The sequence below is a fragment of the Tachyglossus aculeatus genome, chromosome 18, assembly GCF_015852505.1.
Source record: "Tachyglossus aculeatus isolate mTacAcu1 chromosome 18, mTacAcu1.pri, whole genome shotgun sequence".
Taxonomy (NCBI): domain Eukaryota; kingdom Metazoa; phylum Chordata; class Mammalia; order Monotremata; family Tachyglossidae; genus Tachyglossus; species Tachyglossus aculeatus.
The window spans coordinates 29,097,961-29,115,896 of NC_052083.1; the positions used below are offsets into that span (position 1 = coordinate 29,097,961).

The 17,936-nt window shown below is 41.9% G+C and overlaps 1 protein-coding gene across 16 annotated transcripts in view; it reads right to left on the reverse strand.

The window, feature by feature from the left end:
• CASK (calcium/calmodulin dependent serine protein kinase) overlaps positions 1-17,936 on the reverse strand; it is a 303,724-nt gene that overhangs the window by 16,921 nt on the left and 268,867 nt on the right. For 11 of the 16 annotated variants that reach the window (XM_038760023.1, XM_038760022.1, XM_038760031.1 and 8 more), the window contains 7 exons: positions 16,047-16,235; positions 14,651-14,729; positions 10,037-10,122; positions 7,565-7,633; positions 4,494-4,562; positions 3,062-3,097; positions 164-360 (listed from right to left, as the gene is read on the reverse strand). In XM_038760023.1, the coding sequence (XP_038615951.1) occupies positions 164-360; positions 3,062-3,097; positions 4,494-4,562; positions 7,565-7,633; positions 10,037-10,122; positions 14,651-14,729; positions 16,047-16,235 (725 nt within the window). The remainder of the gene's footprint in view (positions 1-163; positions 361-3,061; positions 3,098-4,493; positions 4,563-7,564; positions 7,634-10,036; positions 10,123-14,650; positions 14,730-16,046; positions 16,236-17,936) is intronic. The other 5 variants (XM_038760030.1, XM_038760034.1, XM_038760035.1 and 2 more) reach the window with 2 other exon arrangements.

Sequence of the window (17,936 nt, forward strand, 5' to 3'; positions counted from 1 at the left end):
ATTTGAATGCATCCATAAAGGCTACAGAATTGGGCTTCCAAAACCCCAAACTTGGATATGGTTGGCTAGAGAGTTAGGAGTCTATCAGAACGCTCATTACAAAAGCATTATGAAACCAACAAATGCAATCACAGGGTTTTGGTGCAGTAGGAGACAGACTTACCATTCCTGAAGCTCGGGAGAAGGAATGAGACCGGCTGTGCCGTTTTTGGAATTCTCCAGTTTACCCTGCCACCAATTGTGATCGTCCTTACTAATTATCTGGATAATGTCCCCCACTCTAAATCGGATGCCGGCTTCTTTGCAGGGAATGAGGTCATCTTTTGCTGGATCATATTCAAATTGTGCTCTTACGTAGATCTATAAAATACGAGTTAATGAGATGTCATTGTAACATTTTTCAAGTATAATTCCATTGATTTATCTAATAAATACATGCTAACCATGAAAAGAAGGGAAATGTGATGAAAAAAAGGGTCAGATGGAAAATACAAAACAGAAAATAATCACTACTAATGGTGTGATGCAATCTTGCATATTCTAGATTTGCAAAATATAAATAATTCACCCCACCGCTGTGCTCAATTTTACGAGAACACCGTATTACATTAGTTTTACTAAACCTCATCCTTACTGAAAATTTAATATCCAACATCATTCATATCAAGGTGGGGGCCCAAGTTATTTAGTAACCTACTAGAGCTGGAACACCTAGAAACGTATTTGATGTTCGCATATAAATTGACTACCATTTTCATAGTGGGCAACATTTTAATGACGCCACGGGTGAAGCGTTAGTATAAAAGAGGCATTTTTTAAGTTATATCACTAATTGTTAGAATTTGGACACCTTCAGACTGTCTCTCGAATTCTAGCTCCCATACACCCTGGTAGGAATGGTAGCCTGGTGCTTTCCAAAAAAATTCCTTTTAGAAGAAGTGAGGTTTTCATTTTACCCTGCAGGGTATCAGGGTTCCATGTTGAGCTGAGGGGAGTGGGTTTGAAGTGCACCAGGAGAATCCCAGCTCCTCCCTCCCACCACAGTGACCATGGCTGGGTCGTGGAGGGCAGGACTGGCGTGAACACTGAGGACAAACCTGGTATCTCAAGGTGGTGGGCTCACATCTAGCGCTGATGGTGGTGGAGGTGAGGGTGAGTCGGGTTAAATGATTCTTTGGCTATCACAACCTAGGGGCCCATTGGAATGGACAGCACTTATGACCTCAGGTGAAATTTGAAGAGTTGGCCTTAATCAGAATGAGAAACAGCATGGTCCAAGTGGAAAGAGCACAAGCATGGGGATTGGGAAACCTCAGTCTTAGTGTCAGCTCTATCACTTGCCTTCTGTGTGGACCCGAGCAATCATTTAACTTCTCTGTGCCTGACTTTTCTGTCCTGTAAAATAGGGATTAAATATCCCATGAGGGCCACGGACTGTGTCCAACCTGATCCCCTTGTATCTACCCTAGGGTTTAGTACAGTGCTTGGCAGGCAGTAGTAATAATAACAATAATAGTAATAATAATAATAATAGCAGTATTTGTTAAGTGCTTATTATGTACCAGGCCCTGGACTAAGTGCAGTGGTAGAAAAAAGTTTATTAAATTTGACACGGTCTCTGTTCCACATAGTAATGATTATGGTATTTGTTAGCACTTACTATGTGCCAGGCATTGTACTAAGCGCTGGGTTGGACACAGTCCCTGTCCCACATGGGGCTCACAGTCTCAATCACTATTTTACAGATGAGGTAACAGGCACAGAGAAGTGAAGTGATTTGACCAAGATCACACATGACAAGTGGCAGAGCCAGGATTAGAACCATGCCCTTCTGACTCCCAGGCCAGGCTACTTCTCTAAGCAGTATATGCTTAGCAAATGTCAGAAACTATTATTATAATCATCATCATCCTCATCCTCTGTAATTCCTCATCTCTTGTGGGGAAACAAAACATTTCACAGATCTTCTCTGCCTCCTGTGCAAATTAAGCCCAGCTGCCAGGGCTGCAATGTGAGGAGCAGAATGAAGCCCGCGGTCATGACGGGCATGTTTATGAACTATCATCTGCCGGAAATTCTCGAGGAGGCAAAATATCTGATGGCTCTTGTGATTTTACGAACGGAAAACTCCAAGGGAGCAGATCAGTGGGCCATCTTGGGAGCCGCCTGAAAGTGCTCATGTTGGAAAACAAATGGGAAACAGATGGAAAAATCCAGGGTTTTGTAATTTTACATGTTGACTTGAGCTTACAAATATTCACAATGTGGAGAAAATGCTCCTAGTTGTTATTCATGACAAGCATCTTTCCTATTCTAACGTAGGCAACACAGGTCAAGTTCAAAGCTGTAACCACAGTAGAGGCATCTCTATGAAGATTTTTACACAGACCGAAACATTGGCCTGGGGAATTGAACCGCTCTGAAATTTCATGTGTGAATACATCTGATCTCTAAAAGTGTGCCTTAGCCTACATATTAGGTTTTGGCTATTTGAAAATTGTCCCACAGTGGAAAGCACCAAGAACAGCACTTGATTTTTCATATTTTGGTCATTTGGTTTGACAGAAGAGCTATTGAGAATTCAGTCAAGTTGAGAACCTTTGCACAGCTGTTGTAAGGCATAGCTGCAGCTTAAACTGGGAAATGCTCACATTTGCTACAGTTTCCAAGTCTTTTCAAGCCAATCGGTGTTTGAAATCCGAAAGCCTTTATGTGAAAAATACAGTCTGATTTTTATAGATTCCAATACTCTGAAAATGAATTTCCTGTCGATCCAAATACATAGCTTGTGCTTCACTTTCACCCCACAGTGCAAGCTTAGGGCCTAGAAAACTGGGCAAAATTAGAATCCTGATCACCACTGTTTACATGTATGTGTAAAATAAACAAATTAAGGCATGAATTAGTCATGCATAAATGTATTAAAATGAAATGAGGTGAGGTCCTTGGCTTTCAATGTTGCAATCGGTGTGGGCAGAGACTATGAGATGGAAAAGGGCAAAAGGGGTTTGGCTATCAGCAGCTAAGTTTGGAAGAATGTCTACAGAGGAGAGCTATTCACCTGTCGTCCTTTTGGTTGGGTAGTTGATGGCAAGTCCTGTGGAATAAAGCCAACCCAGAAGAAGAAATTTTCATTTTACTATTCAATAGTAAAATACAACGTAATTTCTGTGCTTTGTTACAATACACCAACATTTATGCCAGAATACATAAATTGTATCTACGTAGAATACATTATATTTCTCTGAAATCTTTACTAAAGAAAATCCAACCCAAGCTGTTTAGCAGCAAGCTGAAAAAAGCAGGTAAGTTTAAGCAGATAGAAATACGCTTTTCAAAAACAGTTCACCATCTTCAACACATAAGCACCTATATGTGATTTTTTTTTTCCTTTTAATGCTACCGCCCCCTTTAACTTAGTAAAAATAAAACTACTGGACTCTGAGAAATTCAAACAGTCCTGGATTTTATCGCCCAGAACATAGACACTAGAAATGTAATCCGGTAGCCTATGCCTAATTATTTGGGAATAATCACATATGCATTTAATTGGTCTCCCACACGCTACAATGACATGATTAGAACACCGTGGCATTTGTTTTGAGTTCATTATTGCTAATTTTACTTAATAAAATAGTTGCCGTATTTAAAGGGCATATCACAGAAACACACCCATAAAAGCAGTGATTACTGCAACATTGGAGTTCTCAGTGTTAGAACTGGAAGAGAGGTCAGCAGTCTCTCAAGGGAAGGACGATTCTCTTCCCCCACATCTTGCAAACCTGCAGACGCAGGTGCCCTAATATGCCTACATTAAAGCAGATAATTCGTTTCAAAAACGATGCCACTGAAAAAAACCCTGAAATTCCCAGCACCTCTTTCCCTGAGTCCATACGGGACAAAAAGCACTTTGTGTTCAAGATGTGATTAATAGCTTGGCCTGTAGTGCAGTTGAAAGCCACTTCCTTTTGCTTGTCATACCCAGGCAAGGCTCATAGGTCACAGAGTTTGTGCAAATACCACAAAAGCGGAGGGCACACCAATTCGAAAACTCAGATAGCGGAAACCAACACATAGTACGGCTGTCTCTCCACACGCAAAACCTCAGAGCCGGAGAATACCCAAGATGCCTGCTCTGCAAATACCGGCTTCGATCCTTGTCATCGAAACTGTAGAATTAAAAAGGAAGCTTTCGGTCTAAGCCTTGGCTTCACTCTGTGCAAAGCAAGGCCAGAGGATGGACTGGGAATGTTTTTTCGAAAGACTCAAGTGCTGTTGCCCTACGCTTCTTCCACTTCGACCTATTCGCAGGGTTTTAATGAGAAAAAAATGGTGAAAAAGAAGTTCTAGGAGGAAAACTCATTGTAGCTAAAGTAGCCTCGTAGGTCAGCAAAAGACCATATTTCCACTGATCAACACAGAACCAGGACAGGGATGGTAGGTGAAGCACCAACAAAATTTTCACTTTTGTGGTGTGGAATTGGTGGTCTTACCGAAACAGAATTGTTAGTGCTGCTAGGACCATTAGCTGGGGACTGTCTGGATGTAGAGGGGGAATCTCTCTGAAATAAGACACAAGATTCATTAACACATAACACTATCGCAGGAACACAAACATAGTTACATGAATCGTTACCGCCACGGTCTTACAAACCCATTTCTTTGAGGTTTCATTTGTGCAGGTTTCCACAATAAACTTCATGATCTTCATGAGAATGTGGAACGCTTTTGGAGAGTTCATTACGAATCAGCCGTGTATGAGATGTAAATGAGCTACCCATTCCATCTTTTTTTCCTCCCCAACATGTTCAAACATTTGATCTCCTAAAAATAGTCCCCACAAGTAACACATGTCGATGTACCACACTATCCAATTATTGTGCTAAAAGTCCCAAACCAATGCTTCCTTAATATATTATGAACAATATCTTTCTCCAGATAGTTTCCTCTTTTCCGACTCAATGCTGAGGATTGCTGAATTTGCAAAATATCTGGCAGTGTTACGACATGCTTGATTTTCTTTGAACCTACTGACTAGCAGGTGGGAAGGGCAATGGTAATTTAAAAATCAGGTTTTTGATTAACAGAACAGAGTTTTATGCTCCAGGTCAGCTTTGCCAATAGGGAGAGAGGGAGAGAGGGAGGGGGAGGGAGAGGAAAAAGGAGAGGGAGGAGAGGGAGGGGAGGGAGAGAGTGAGAGAAAGGGAGGGAAATTTTGACTTTCCAGCAAAATTTCCAGCCCTTCCATCCACACTTTCCAGAGTCACTCTTTGTTTCTTTGTTTCTGCTCCCTTGAACCCTGGGCTGAGAGACAAGATTCTTCTCACAGCTAATGAGCTAATTCAGAAGCATTGTCACCCTGACAGAATCTCTGTTTCCCATTAAAAACTAATCAAAAGATAACGGAGAACTTGACCTTATTAAGTGCCATTCGAGGCAGCCACTTGGTTTCTCTTAGGTTTTGGGCACATGCCAATTGGCCCTGGCAAGCTTGTTCTAGGTTATTGGCATTATTTTATCTCTCACAAAGCATGGCATGAGCTAAAAAAAATCCTCATCTGCTGTAATTCAATAATAGGGTGTGGGAACAACATTTAAATAATACTAAGTGTGGTATCTGTTAAGTGTTTACTAATTGCCAACCACTGTACTAAGCGCTGGGATAGGTACAACACAGGTCCCACATGGGGATCCCAGTCTAAGTTGAAGGGAAAACAGGTACCGAATCTCCATTTTTCAGACAAAGGAACTGAGACACAGAGAAGTGAAATGACTTGTCCAGGGTCATACAGCAGGTAGGTGGCGGAGCTGGGATTAGAACCCAGGTCCTCTGTCTCCCGGGCCCGGGCTCTTTCCACTAGGTCATACCCCTTCTTAAACCCTTAGGATATTGGCCTGGGATCCCAAGATTTCAGTCGGGTTGACAAAAAATGATGAGCTTTTTTCTTTACTATTTGGGTCAAAGCCGCAATGACTTTTATTCACTGCTTTGTAAGTTCAGCGCAGCTTTGTTTAGTGATCGTTCTCCCACGATCTTCCTAATTCATTTATATAAAAGTTTACAGCACTGCGTCACTGCTGTATTTGAACAGGTCACAGAAAATCTCTAGGTAATCTTTTCTCAGTACATTAGTGGAGGGTTGCATTCGAGATTCCAAATCCCAAAACTGGAGTCCTGGAGAGGTTCATTTACACTTTTGTCTTCTGAGGCCTCTGAATAGTTGAAGTTCAATTAAAAACCACCAAGGGGAGCACAAGGGCTGATGTGGCAGAACTCAAGTTTATTCTTCCTACATATACATCTTTATAGCTCACTAATATCCTGGAAAAGGCAATAAAAAAATCTATATACCCGGCCTAGATCTAGTAAGAGAGAACGATAAGACATTTGGTTTTGGCCTGAGCAATATAAAGTCCTTAAATGAGATTAGCAGAAACACTATTATTCTCCAGTGAGTGGATTCAATTTTCCAAAGACACTTCATTAAAAGTTACTTTTTACTTGACTTTTAAAGATTTGTGAGCCTTATGTGGGCCAGGGACAGTGTTCTCATTGTATTGTATCTATCCCAGCGCTTGGCACAGTGCTTAGCACACAGTAAGTGCTTAACAAACAGCACAATTGTTAGTCAAAAAACTTAACTTGTAAGTGAGAATCTGACATTAATGCATTTGTACATCCTATAGGATTTACCCACAACATCCAGTTCAGAGAAACAATACCACCACTGATAAAGTATTTATGCCACTGTATTTCCAAAACTGTAACACCATCTCTTCTAAAATCATGGGTAATGAGATTCTAATATCAAACTCTCATTCAATAATCAACCCCTAATCCAGTCAGCAATCTATGAAACTTTATGAGGAGAATTCTCACTGGTTTTCAGGAAGCTATTCCATCCTAAGAGAGAAGTTCTGGGTGTTCAAAGATACCTTTTGGAAGAGCTGAAATTTATCTTAAAAGCACCCCAAAATTCTATATTTTTAACAATTCTTTAAAAGGTTAAAAGGTAAAATTATTTTTCTCTCGTCAATGCAAATGCTCAATTTTGCACTGAAATAGCAAATTTTACTACAGGGAGCAGCCAAAGACAAATCTACTAGTATAGCTTTATACTGAAAATAGGACACTGAAACAAACTCTTTAATGTCCGAAACTAAGAGACCCATCAAGTTCTTGGAATGGTGACTACTAATGAAGCTGCTTGATAAAAGAAGTCAAATTACTTTCCTGAAAATATTATTACCATCGTGACTCATTTTCTCAAGCAGTTCATGTTTTTTTCTTTAAGCCCGGAGACATATCACATGGCTTCTCTTTGGCTGAACAGTCAAGGCTGCAGAGGGTTCATTTAAGGTGCTGATGGAATGAATGTGTGATGCAAAGAGTATGTGGGGTGGGGCCTACTTCTCTGTTCCGTTATCTTTGTTGTAAAATTGGTGTGCGGGATCTAACAGCACAGGCAGAAACGATTTCCCAGAAAGCAATAACAGTCAGCCATCAGCAAGAAGTTAGTTACAGGTCTGAGAGGGGAGGGGAATGGTTCATTAAACTCATTACCTCACAGGATGAAGACTGAGTGCGGTAACTTGGCACAATCTTGAAGGTAATACTCCCCCGCATTTCCCTCTGGAGAAAGAAAAGCAATTTTTTTTTCCTCTCTTTGTAAACAAATGTTGCAAATAAAACACATACGAAACCACTCTATGAAGCAATCAGGGCAGGCCATCTGAGAGGAGAGATTGCTAAAATAAACCTTCAGGAATATCTAGAAAACTGCAACAAACATATGGGTTCACTTTGAAACACAAGGAGGCACATCATCTCCCATTAGCATAAAAGCAAATGGCTTCAGCTAATTAACATCATGCATTTTCAGTGATCTTGAAATTTCAGTTCTAATTCTACTTGAGGGCTTTTAGTCGTTTCGGCCATTGACTTCCAGTTTTCCCTCAATCATTTTCTCGGAATTGATAATCTTTTTGGATGAACAGAATGCTAAATGTTATAGAAAATCTTGCAATTTTCAGAAAAGAAGACTTTGCCCCAATGAAGTCAAAGGATATGTACCACATTGGGAGTGTTAACGTAAGTGTCTTCAATAACTTCACTCCTGTGCTATTGAAGAACTGTACACACACACACACACACACTCTCTCTCTCTCTCTCTCTCTCTTATCTAGACTCAGTAGCAAGCAGCAGGGGGACATGCCACAAGCAGGATAAAGCTTTCCCTCTTTTTGTCTGACTGCCATGTTCTTCGTCCACACACATCCTTCCCATTCTGATCGATGCCCAGCATGATGATGAGAACACTTGAAGCACATGGGCTGGCCGGATGTGGAGTTGATATCACAGCGCTGGGCCAGGCTGTGTGGGCCTGCTGAAGTCACGTCCAAGATGCATTGTGTGGTAGCGGTCTTTCTGGAATGTGTGTGGAAAACTGTGCTTGGTGTCTACTGTTGCTGAGGTCTCAGAGACATATTCTGTGACCAAAGACTAGAGCTGCTTCCCTTGGTCATCTCAAACCACGTGTCACTGAAGTCAGGGGGATTTGGGCAAGAGAGATGTGGATGGCTTAGATTAAACCACCACCACTATTGTAGGAACAGCTCCTGAACAAGTCATGTTGGAAGCAGTATGGCGCTGAGGACAGAGATAGGGCCTGGAAGTCAGAAGGTCATGGGTTCTAATCCCGACTCTCTCAATTGTCTGCTTTGTGACCCTGGGCAAGTCACTTCTCTTTATCTCAGTTACCTCATCTGTAAGGTGGGAACTGTGTCCAACTCGATTTGCTTGTATCCACCCCAGTGCTTAGTACAGTGCCTGGCACATAGTAAGCACTTAACAAATACCATCATTATTACTATGTTGGTGGTAGGGTGTACCTTTCCCTTCTTAACCATTAATTATGAACAATAATCACTCCAAAGGATAAGGGGCCAGAAAAATGGCGGCACTGTATTTTCAAAGACAAAGTCTACAAGTGGACAAGAGTGTCTTGCTCACTGATACATATCATCCATACAATCTCTCCACCTGCAGTGTCACCTTTGAGCCAAAGGAAACTCCACGCATATATACATATATGTATGTAAACACACACACCCTCACACATGATCTCACTGGCCATAGCAACATCTTCAAACATAAAATACCTAGATATCTGAAAATGTTTGCTATGGAAGATATCTCACTCACCTACAGGCTAACAATTATTCTACACTGGGTAGTATCCTAGAGGACAACCTTTCTGCAAGGCCAACTGTTTTTTTCCAAACTCGTGTTGGTAGATGCTAGCACTCACATAGAACTATGAATAGTGCAGATCAGGTGACTGGAGGTATGACATGAGTGCCAGTGTGTTCCTGGAAGCTGGGAACTCCTCACTCCCTATTAACATTGCTTTAAACAGAACAGAACGGTCATCATCCCATCCTGATTCCTACAATGTACTCAGTGAGCGAGAGGTGAGAATAATCAGGGGGATTACAGCTGCCTCTTACTCAGTGCATTTCTTCGCTGGGGTTTAGCTGGCTCCAGGGAACAGGTGTGGAAGGTCAAATTGGACGTGGGTCACTGTGTAGGGTTTAAGGAGGGTGGGGCCTTGTCCAACCCATGGCTCACTTTAGCACCTGCCTCAGGGAGAGTTCGGATTTCCCACTGTGATTTAGCTACCATCGTACAGCCAACAATTCAGCCCAACCACCGAGGGTATATGGAATATGTTTGAAAATGGTTTCTGCAAGGGAGGTGGAGGTTAGCATGTAATTAGGGCACAAGGCACATTATTGGCAAAAGATACATCTGTTCAGTGAGAAATGGATGCTGGGGAGGGGTTGTGAGGGGGAAGGGGAGGGGGGCGAGCTATCCACACCCTCATGGGGATGAGGTTTTTCCAGGGTCTGTAGTAAGAAGGTGGGGCAAGTCCGCATTAATAAATGATGCCAGATGTATTTCAGATGGCCAAGGGAAATACTCGATTTTGCTCTTAAAAAGGGCAGCAATAAAAACAAAATTTTAGTCACTTACAAGCATTTTTTGCAATTGCTCCACTGTTTGGTTTGCTACACTGATACCGTTGATTTCTCGGATTTCGTCACCTACGTGGAGTGTACCTGTGGAATGAAAGGAGGTAACAGATCTATAAAAGTAAATGTCAAATGGTCTGACATCTTCAAAAAGTCCAAGTTAAGCAATTTAAAGTAGCAGTAGTTACAGTAATAGTAAAGCAGCATTTATGGTGAGCCCACTTGAGGCAGTGCTCTGTACTAAGCGCTTGGGAAATAAAGAATAGCAAAGCGACCTGTTCCCTGCCCACAAAGAGCACAAAGAGTTCCCACAAAGTGATCCCTGTTTCCTTATGGGGAAGGCAAACAAAAATATTTACAACTGGAATTGTCAAAATAAAGAAACTGAGCAGATATGAGTGCTAAGAAGTGTAATTAAGTTTATAAGTGCTACAGTTGGCTGAAGGGATGATAAAGCTTAGGGTAGTGGGAAATTAATTGGGAAAAGTGGGGGAGTGAGTGAAAGTGGGGTGTGAGTGAAAGGGTGGAGGTAGGAAAGTTAAGAGTGAGGTACAGCTAGAAGTTTGGCTTAGGAGGAATGAAGACTTTGAGTTGGGGGATAGTGGGTGAACAGAGTAGATATGTAAGGTGGGGACAGAGGGTGGAGAGCCTTGAAGTTGACTGGGAGGAGTTTTGGCTCGATGGGAAGAGACAAATTCTTTTATTTGTAATTACTGAGCGCCTACTGTGTGTAGAGGACTGTCCTAAGCACTTGGGAAGTACAATTCAGCAACAGAGACAATCCCTGCCCCCAAAGGGCTCACAGTCTAGAAGGAATCCAGTCACAGTCTGACACAGGAAGCTAGCAGAGGATGGGCAAGGAATGTGTCTGCTTATTGTTATAGAGTACTCTCCCAAGCACTTAGTACAGTGCTGTAGTACAGTGCTCACAGGGTAAGCGTTCAATAAATACTACTGACTGATTGAGGTGAGATGATGGCTGAGCCAGGTATCAGGAAGCTGATTCAAGTAGCAGTGTATAATGTAGGCTGGACTGGGGAGAGGCTGGAGACAGAGTCCAGTCAGTCAATCATATTTACTGAGCGTCTATGTGCAGAGCTCTGTACTAAGCACTTGGGAGAGTACAGTACAACAATAAACAGACATATTCCCTGCCCATAATGAGCTTACAGTCTAGGGAATGAGCAGATGAGTGAGGAGACTACTGCAATACGGAAAGATAAGAGTTTACCTCTAAGTTGGTTCTAGGACAAACTTATGCAAATGGATAATGTATAACCAACTGGACTCAGCTTTCTGTATACTGTCCAAAAGGTTTCTCACACACAGGCAAATGGACATAAATGCTCATGCAAAATTAGGTCAGGATAAGCCTTGTTGAAGGAAGAAAGCCGTAGCGGAAAGGAGACAGAAGGCGTTCTTTCCTTCTGAGGTCTGGAGTTAGAGAAAATGTGGCGGGGTGAGCCGGACGGAAACTATTACAATAATCTAGCTGGGAGATGAACCAGGACTTTTAAGTTTTGTGGTAGCAAAATCAATCCCTAACTTCGAGGGTTCAGAAGTAGATTACTGATCTAAAATACACCAGCCCTTCAATGACCAAGGAAATCCCCTTTGCATATTGTCTTAGACCGGGGATGGGCAGAATATGGTCTGAGGGACAAGATCAAGGCCACCAATCTATTGGCGGAGGAAGTGGCCACGAGATGTACCTGAGGTGTCTCCCAACCAGCTGAACTATATAAGGCTTTTTTGGCTACACTTGCACACCAAGGCCCCCAGACCTGCAGTTTAGTCGACCAAGCTCATGCAGTAAAATTGGTGTTTGCAAATTACTCTTCCTATGGAAACCAGCCTACTTCACCAACCTCTCTATTGCCCATATATGTATAACAACATGTATGCATAAATGTGCTTTATTATGCAGTATAATAACATGTATGCATAATAATGTGCCTTTTGAACACGTTATGCTAGAGTAGCTGGCACTCAATCTTGTCAATAGGCTGCTTGAAGCCTGAAAATGAGCTGGAAAATTCCTCCCTCTAAATTAGAGGTTTGGATGGGGATGATGGTGATAAATTGACTCAAGTTCCTGAGAATTGTGCCTTTGTTGATTTCTTCACCTAGTGATCACACTGATTTTACATGAAAAACATTTCATCCAGATGAACAATCCTTTGTTTACAATCCAGCCCAGCCAAAATGCTGAATTCAAAAAATGTTGGTGATCATAGACATGCCAACTGATTGAACATGATCCTGTCTGTAAACAGGATTTCTGCAAATAACATAGCATATTTTCCAGTTGCTTTCTGGATTCTCATTGTGTCTTATTGTGACCCAGAGATGGCTATTCAATAGGTTTCCTCTTATTTTTCAATTCTTTGGGAATGGGATCAACAAAGATGTGGATTTGCAAGCAAGCTCATTATGGGCAGGGAACGTGTCTGCTACTTCTGTTGCATCGTACTCTCCCAAATGCTTAACACAATACTCTGCACATAGTAAGTGATCAAAATATCATTGAGTGATTGCTTTTTATAATTATTTGATTGATCAGTCAGAAATTCTTGTGAATCACTTGGGGGGGTTGGCAATGATGGGGAGAAAGCTGATCTGAATGGATTGTTCTGTGGGCTACTTCAAGGTGACTGGAAGTTTCTCCCTTCAGTGGAGGGGAACAAGGTTCGCTCCCTTTTTCCCCACAGTCCATTTTAGGAGAATCACACTGCCTGCAAGAAGCAGAAAGGCTGCTGCCGTGGGTAGCTTTGTGGTTATAAGATCGCTGGCATCATTGGATCATCCTCTAGACTTTATGCTCGTTGTAGGCCGGGAATCTGTCTGTTTGTTATACTGTACTCTCCCAAGCACTTGGTACAGTGCTCTGCATATGATAAGCGCTCAATAAATACAACTAACTACACACGTGCTGCAGGGGCTGGGTACCTCAGTGCCTAGGTGACACAGAAAGGAGGGAAATAAGGAAGTAAGGTGGCAATATGAGGTGAGGGATTAGTCAGGGAAAGCTTCCTGGAGGAGAGGTGATTTTATGTAGGGCTAACTAGTGCTTTGACTAAGAATAGGCCAGTTGGTGAGAGAGAGCTTTCTTGGGGCTCTTCCATAAGAGAATGACAATTCTACAGTTGTTGAAATTCTCTTGCATAACTGCTCCACACAGTTTCTCCGCCACCCTCTGCCACGGAACCTTTCCTCAAAGTGTTTCACTACTGCTTTTGAGGAAAAACATTGTCAGGATGGTCCAAGTAAAAAATCACAGACGTAGGTAAAGGAGTGGAAACAAAACCCAGTCCAACACAAAATATCTGTGAGGAAACAGTTAAAAAAAAGGGACTGGCCATCTGGGTGTCTATCTCATTCCATCAATCAGTGATATTTATTGAGAGCTGGGTGCTGTACTGAATACTTGGGAAAGGGCAATATAACCCAGTTGGTAGCCACATTCCCTGCCCACAAAGGACCTCAAACTAAAGTACATCAAGATGTGTTGCTTAGTTACAATGGAACGTCGAGCAGAAGTTCTCAGAGCCAACTCACTGGCAACATACTTATGTCTATATTCTGGTGCAGACAAAAATGATGTGGTAATTGAGTTAATTGCCTTTTTTATTTCAAAGAAACAACTCAAAAGGACACAGATATTTTTGAAATGAAAAAATAAGCTAACAGGAGAGGATTTTATAACTGAAGTGTCTTAAAATTCCATAACAATTGGAACTAAAATATAAGGACTGCCTTGTTGAGGAACCACCTACAAGTGTGTTGTGTGAAGTCCAATGAATGGACATCAAGTCAACTGAAAACACATGGGATGCTGTGGTTACTATTTACTTATGGAAATATCAAATGGGATATTGCTTCCTATTGATGGGGAGGAGAAATGCATTTTTTACCCAGGAAGAATTTCCTGAGAAATACAGATCTAGAACAAGACAAGTGATGAAAAAACAATTAAATAAAGCAACAGATCATCACTCTCACTAAATAAACCACAACTATAACCAACACAGAAGTTTTCCTTAGAGAATACTAAAAATGTTGCACTAAAAGAGGCAAAAGGGAAATAGCAGGCAAAGACCAACACAGCCTACAAGTTGGCATGGCCTAGTGGAGAGAGCATGGGCCTGATAATTGCTTGCTGTGTGCCCTAGGGCAAGTCACTTAAAGTCTCTGTTCCTCAGTTGTCTCTCCTACTCAGATTGAGCTCCATGCAAGACAGGGACTGCGTTCAACCTAATTAACTTGTATCTACCCCAGGGCTTGGGGATTGTTTGTTTGGGCTTAGTTTGCCACCTAGTAAGCGCTTAACAAATACCATTAAAAAAAAGTCAGCTCATATTAGAACTCAGTCCTCTCAACCAAACCTCTATAATCTCACCCTGGAAATATCACAGTATCTAAGCATTACATCAACTCCACAGCTTCTCTTACAATTTCTACTCAAGTGGGATGGGGCACAACAAGGGGTGCATATACACAGTCTGAAATCAAACCTATAAAGTTTCTGGCAACTGATACTTGGTTATTGACTTTAGAACCAATTTCAGATAATGCACTGAGATGTGGGAGAAAAAAGCTTATTTTCTAGGATTACCTTGTCTGTGAATCATCCCCCCGTGCATAATTCTTGCAACAATGCAATGGTTCAGTTCATTCATTTTCAAAGTGATTCCCTGCAAAAACAAAAGTAACAGCTTTTAGAGCCCAACTATTTCAATATATTGGAAAGACTAGTGGCTGTTCGTTAACTAGGAAAAATTAAGCTTTTCAATCAATGTTCAGTTATATTTAGGTTCCTATGTTATAAAATACGATGGTCTAGACATTAACAATAACTTTTTCTTTTCTTTTTCATCCTCACTGACCACAATTTGGAGAATCCACTCTTCCACTTGATTCGGAGTTATGTATTTTATTTTTAAAATGATGCCTCTGCAAAATTGCCTCAAGGCACAAACATTACAACATGGAACCGAATCTGCAAAGCACAGTCCTTAACCTTAATAGAGTGTGTTTGTTTTTTAAAGATCTAAAATACTATCCAAATGGGGAACTTAACTGAAAAAGTTTGTTCTACAGTCCTGTGAAGGAAAGCAGAATTCCATGGCAGGCTTCAGTTCCCTACAGACAGGGCTGCCCAAACTGATCCATTGCTCCATGTCTTGGGCCTCATGCCTTTTATCACTGTTCTTTAATTTTCTTTTCTTTTATGGTATTTGTTAGGCACTTACTATGTGCCTGGGGTAGATACAAGGTAATCAGGTTGGACACAGTCCATGTCCCACATTGGGCTCAAAGTCCTAATCCCCATTTTACAGATGACATAACTGAGGGGACAGAGTAGTTATGTGACTTGCCCAAGGTCACACAGCAGTCAAGTGGCGGAGCTGGGACTAGAAGCCAAGTCATTTGGACTCGCAGGTACATGCTCTATTCACTGGGCTACGTTGCTTCCCTTTAATATATTCATATTGTTTGGGTCCCTTTTTGGGCCTGGGAGCCAGAGGATCTGGATTCTAATACCGGCCTGCCACTTGCCTGCTGTGTGATCTTGGGCAAGTCGCTTAACATCTCTGTGCTTCCGTTTCCTCATCTGTACAATGGGGATTAAAATTCACCTTGTGAACCCCATGTGGGACAGGGACTGTATCCGAACTGACTTGTATCTACCCCAGCTCTTGGCAATAGTAAATGCTTAACAAAAACCATAATTAGCAGTGTCGCCCAAAGGAAAGAGCACACTTCTTCCAAGCTCTGCCATTTGTCTGCTGTGTGACCTTGGGCAATTCGCTTCACTTCTTGGTGCCTCAGTTCCATCCTTGGCAAAATGGGGATTCAATACCTGTTCTCCCTCTTACTTTGTGAGCCCCACTGGGGGCCTGATTATCCTGCATTTCCCCCAGCACTTAGTTCAATGTCTGGCATAAGTTAACAAGTACCATAATTATGCTAACCGAGGACACCCCTTTATAGTATTTTTTTCTCCATACCATTGGTTCATCTGTGTTTTTCTGGAACTGCACCAGCCGCACTCGTGTGACATTCTCCATGTCCATGTCACCATTGGCGCTTTCTGGAGAATCTCCGTTCAAGTATGGAGATGTGGGAGGAGGGGTAACTCTCAATGCTTCATCACTGTAAACTTCATGAGCCACTACGTCATGAGTTTGAAGTAAGGCCTGTGGGTAAAAAGAATCAAGAGACTCAGAGCTTGCAATCCCACTGAGAGGCTTCTACACAGTACTTTCCCCCAAATCCCAAAGCAGATTAACTCAATATAAATAATTCCAGTTCAGACAAGAAATGGTTTCTACGATATGTTAAAAAAAAAAAAAGCTCAATCCAAACTTTGCTGACCATCAAGAAACCCAGATTATTTTCAGTTTTCTGTGTGCAAAAAAATGAATGGACTCACAAAGGCAAAAGCAAGGATCCTGTCTCAGAAAATCTGCAGGTTATTATGTGTCCTTAAAAATCCTGTATGCACAGATGACCAGATTTGACACAGGGTTGGCTATGAAAACTACAGCTTTTTGGAATGATAATGAGCTGAATCTTCTCATCCACATTCCGGACACCCGGAGGTCCAGAAGGGAGAGCTAACTCCCTGTTTCCTTTCCAAATATCCTGCTTTGAAGGAGGCTGGTTTGGGTAGAAAATTGCTGTGAAACACTTTTCCTGGGCTAGTGTCCTTAGCAGTCCCAACTTGGCCGGAAGGGCGCACTACTGGATGCTGGTATTTCTCTGTGTCCTGCATCACCCCATGGCAATGAGGTCAATCAAACAACGGTCTTTATTAAGCAGTGCAGAGCACTGTACTAAGCGCTTGGGAGACTACAATACAACAGAGTTGGTAGTCACATTTCCTGCCCACAGTGAGCTTTCACCTTTCCCTTCTGCCTTTACTTTGTTGGATGTGTGTTATGTGTAGGCTGAATGGATCATGGCTTGTGAACTGCGACTCGGGCCAGAAAGGCTTGACAAAAATCCTTCTTTGATGTTACTAATGGCAAATGAGTCAGTTTCCTTTCAGAGTTGACATAACTAACAGCTCCACATTTCTGGCTGGCAGACCAGCTACAGATGCTCTAGTTTACACATGTAAAATGAAGAGATTTCTAGGGCTGCATCAAAGCAGAGCACATTTAGAAGCAGCACGGTCCAGTGAAAACAGCATGGCCTAGTGAAAACAGCTTTAATCCCCTCTCCTCCACTTGCCTGCTGTGTGACCTTGGGAGAGTCTCAACTTTTCCCTGCTCACTAAGTTCACTGTGGTCAGGGAATGTGTCTACCATCTCTGTTATATTGTACTCTTCCAAGCGCTTAGTACACTTTAAGCACTCAATAAATATGATTGACTAATGAAAATGGGGATTAAGTACATATTTCTCCTCCCCTTATACTGTGAGCCCCAAGTGGGACAGGGAAGGTGTCCAATCTGATTATCTTTATCTACCCCAGCACACAGTACAGTGCATAGTAAGTACTTAACAAGTACCAAAACAATAATAATGATAACAATTATTATAAGGGGGGGGGGGGGCGGTTGTGAGGGGAGGATGAATGTGGCAGCATGGCTTGGTGGAGAAAGAGCACAGATCTGGGAGTTGGAAGAGACCTGGATTCTAATCCTGGCTACACCCCTTTTGAAATCAAAAATAAGCTAACAGGAGAGGATTTATTTAAGTGTCTTAAAACTCCATATTGGGACTGAAATATAAGGACTGCCTATTTAGAAACTACCTTTAAGTGTGTTGTGTGAAGTCTAAAGAATGGACATCATGTTGACTGAAAACAGACGGGATGCTGTGGCTACTATTTACTTACGGAAAGAACAAATAGGATATCACTTCCTATTAATGGGGAGGAGAAATGCCACC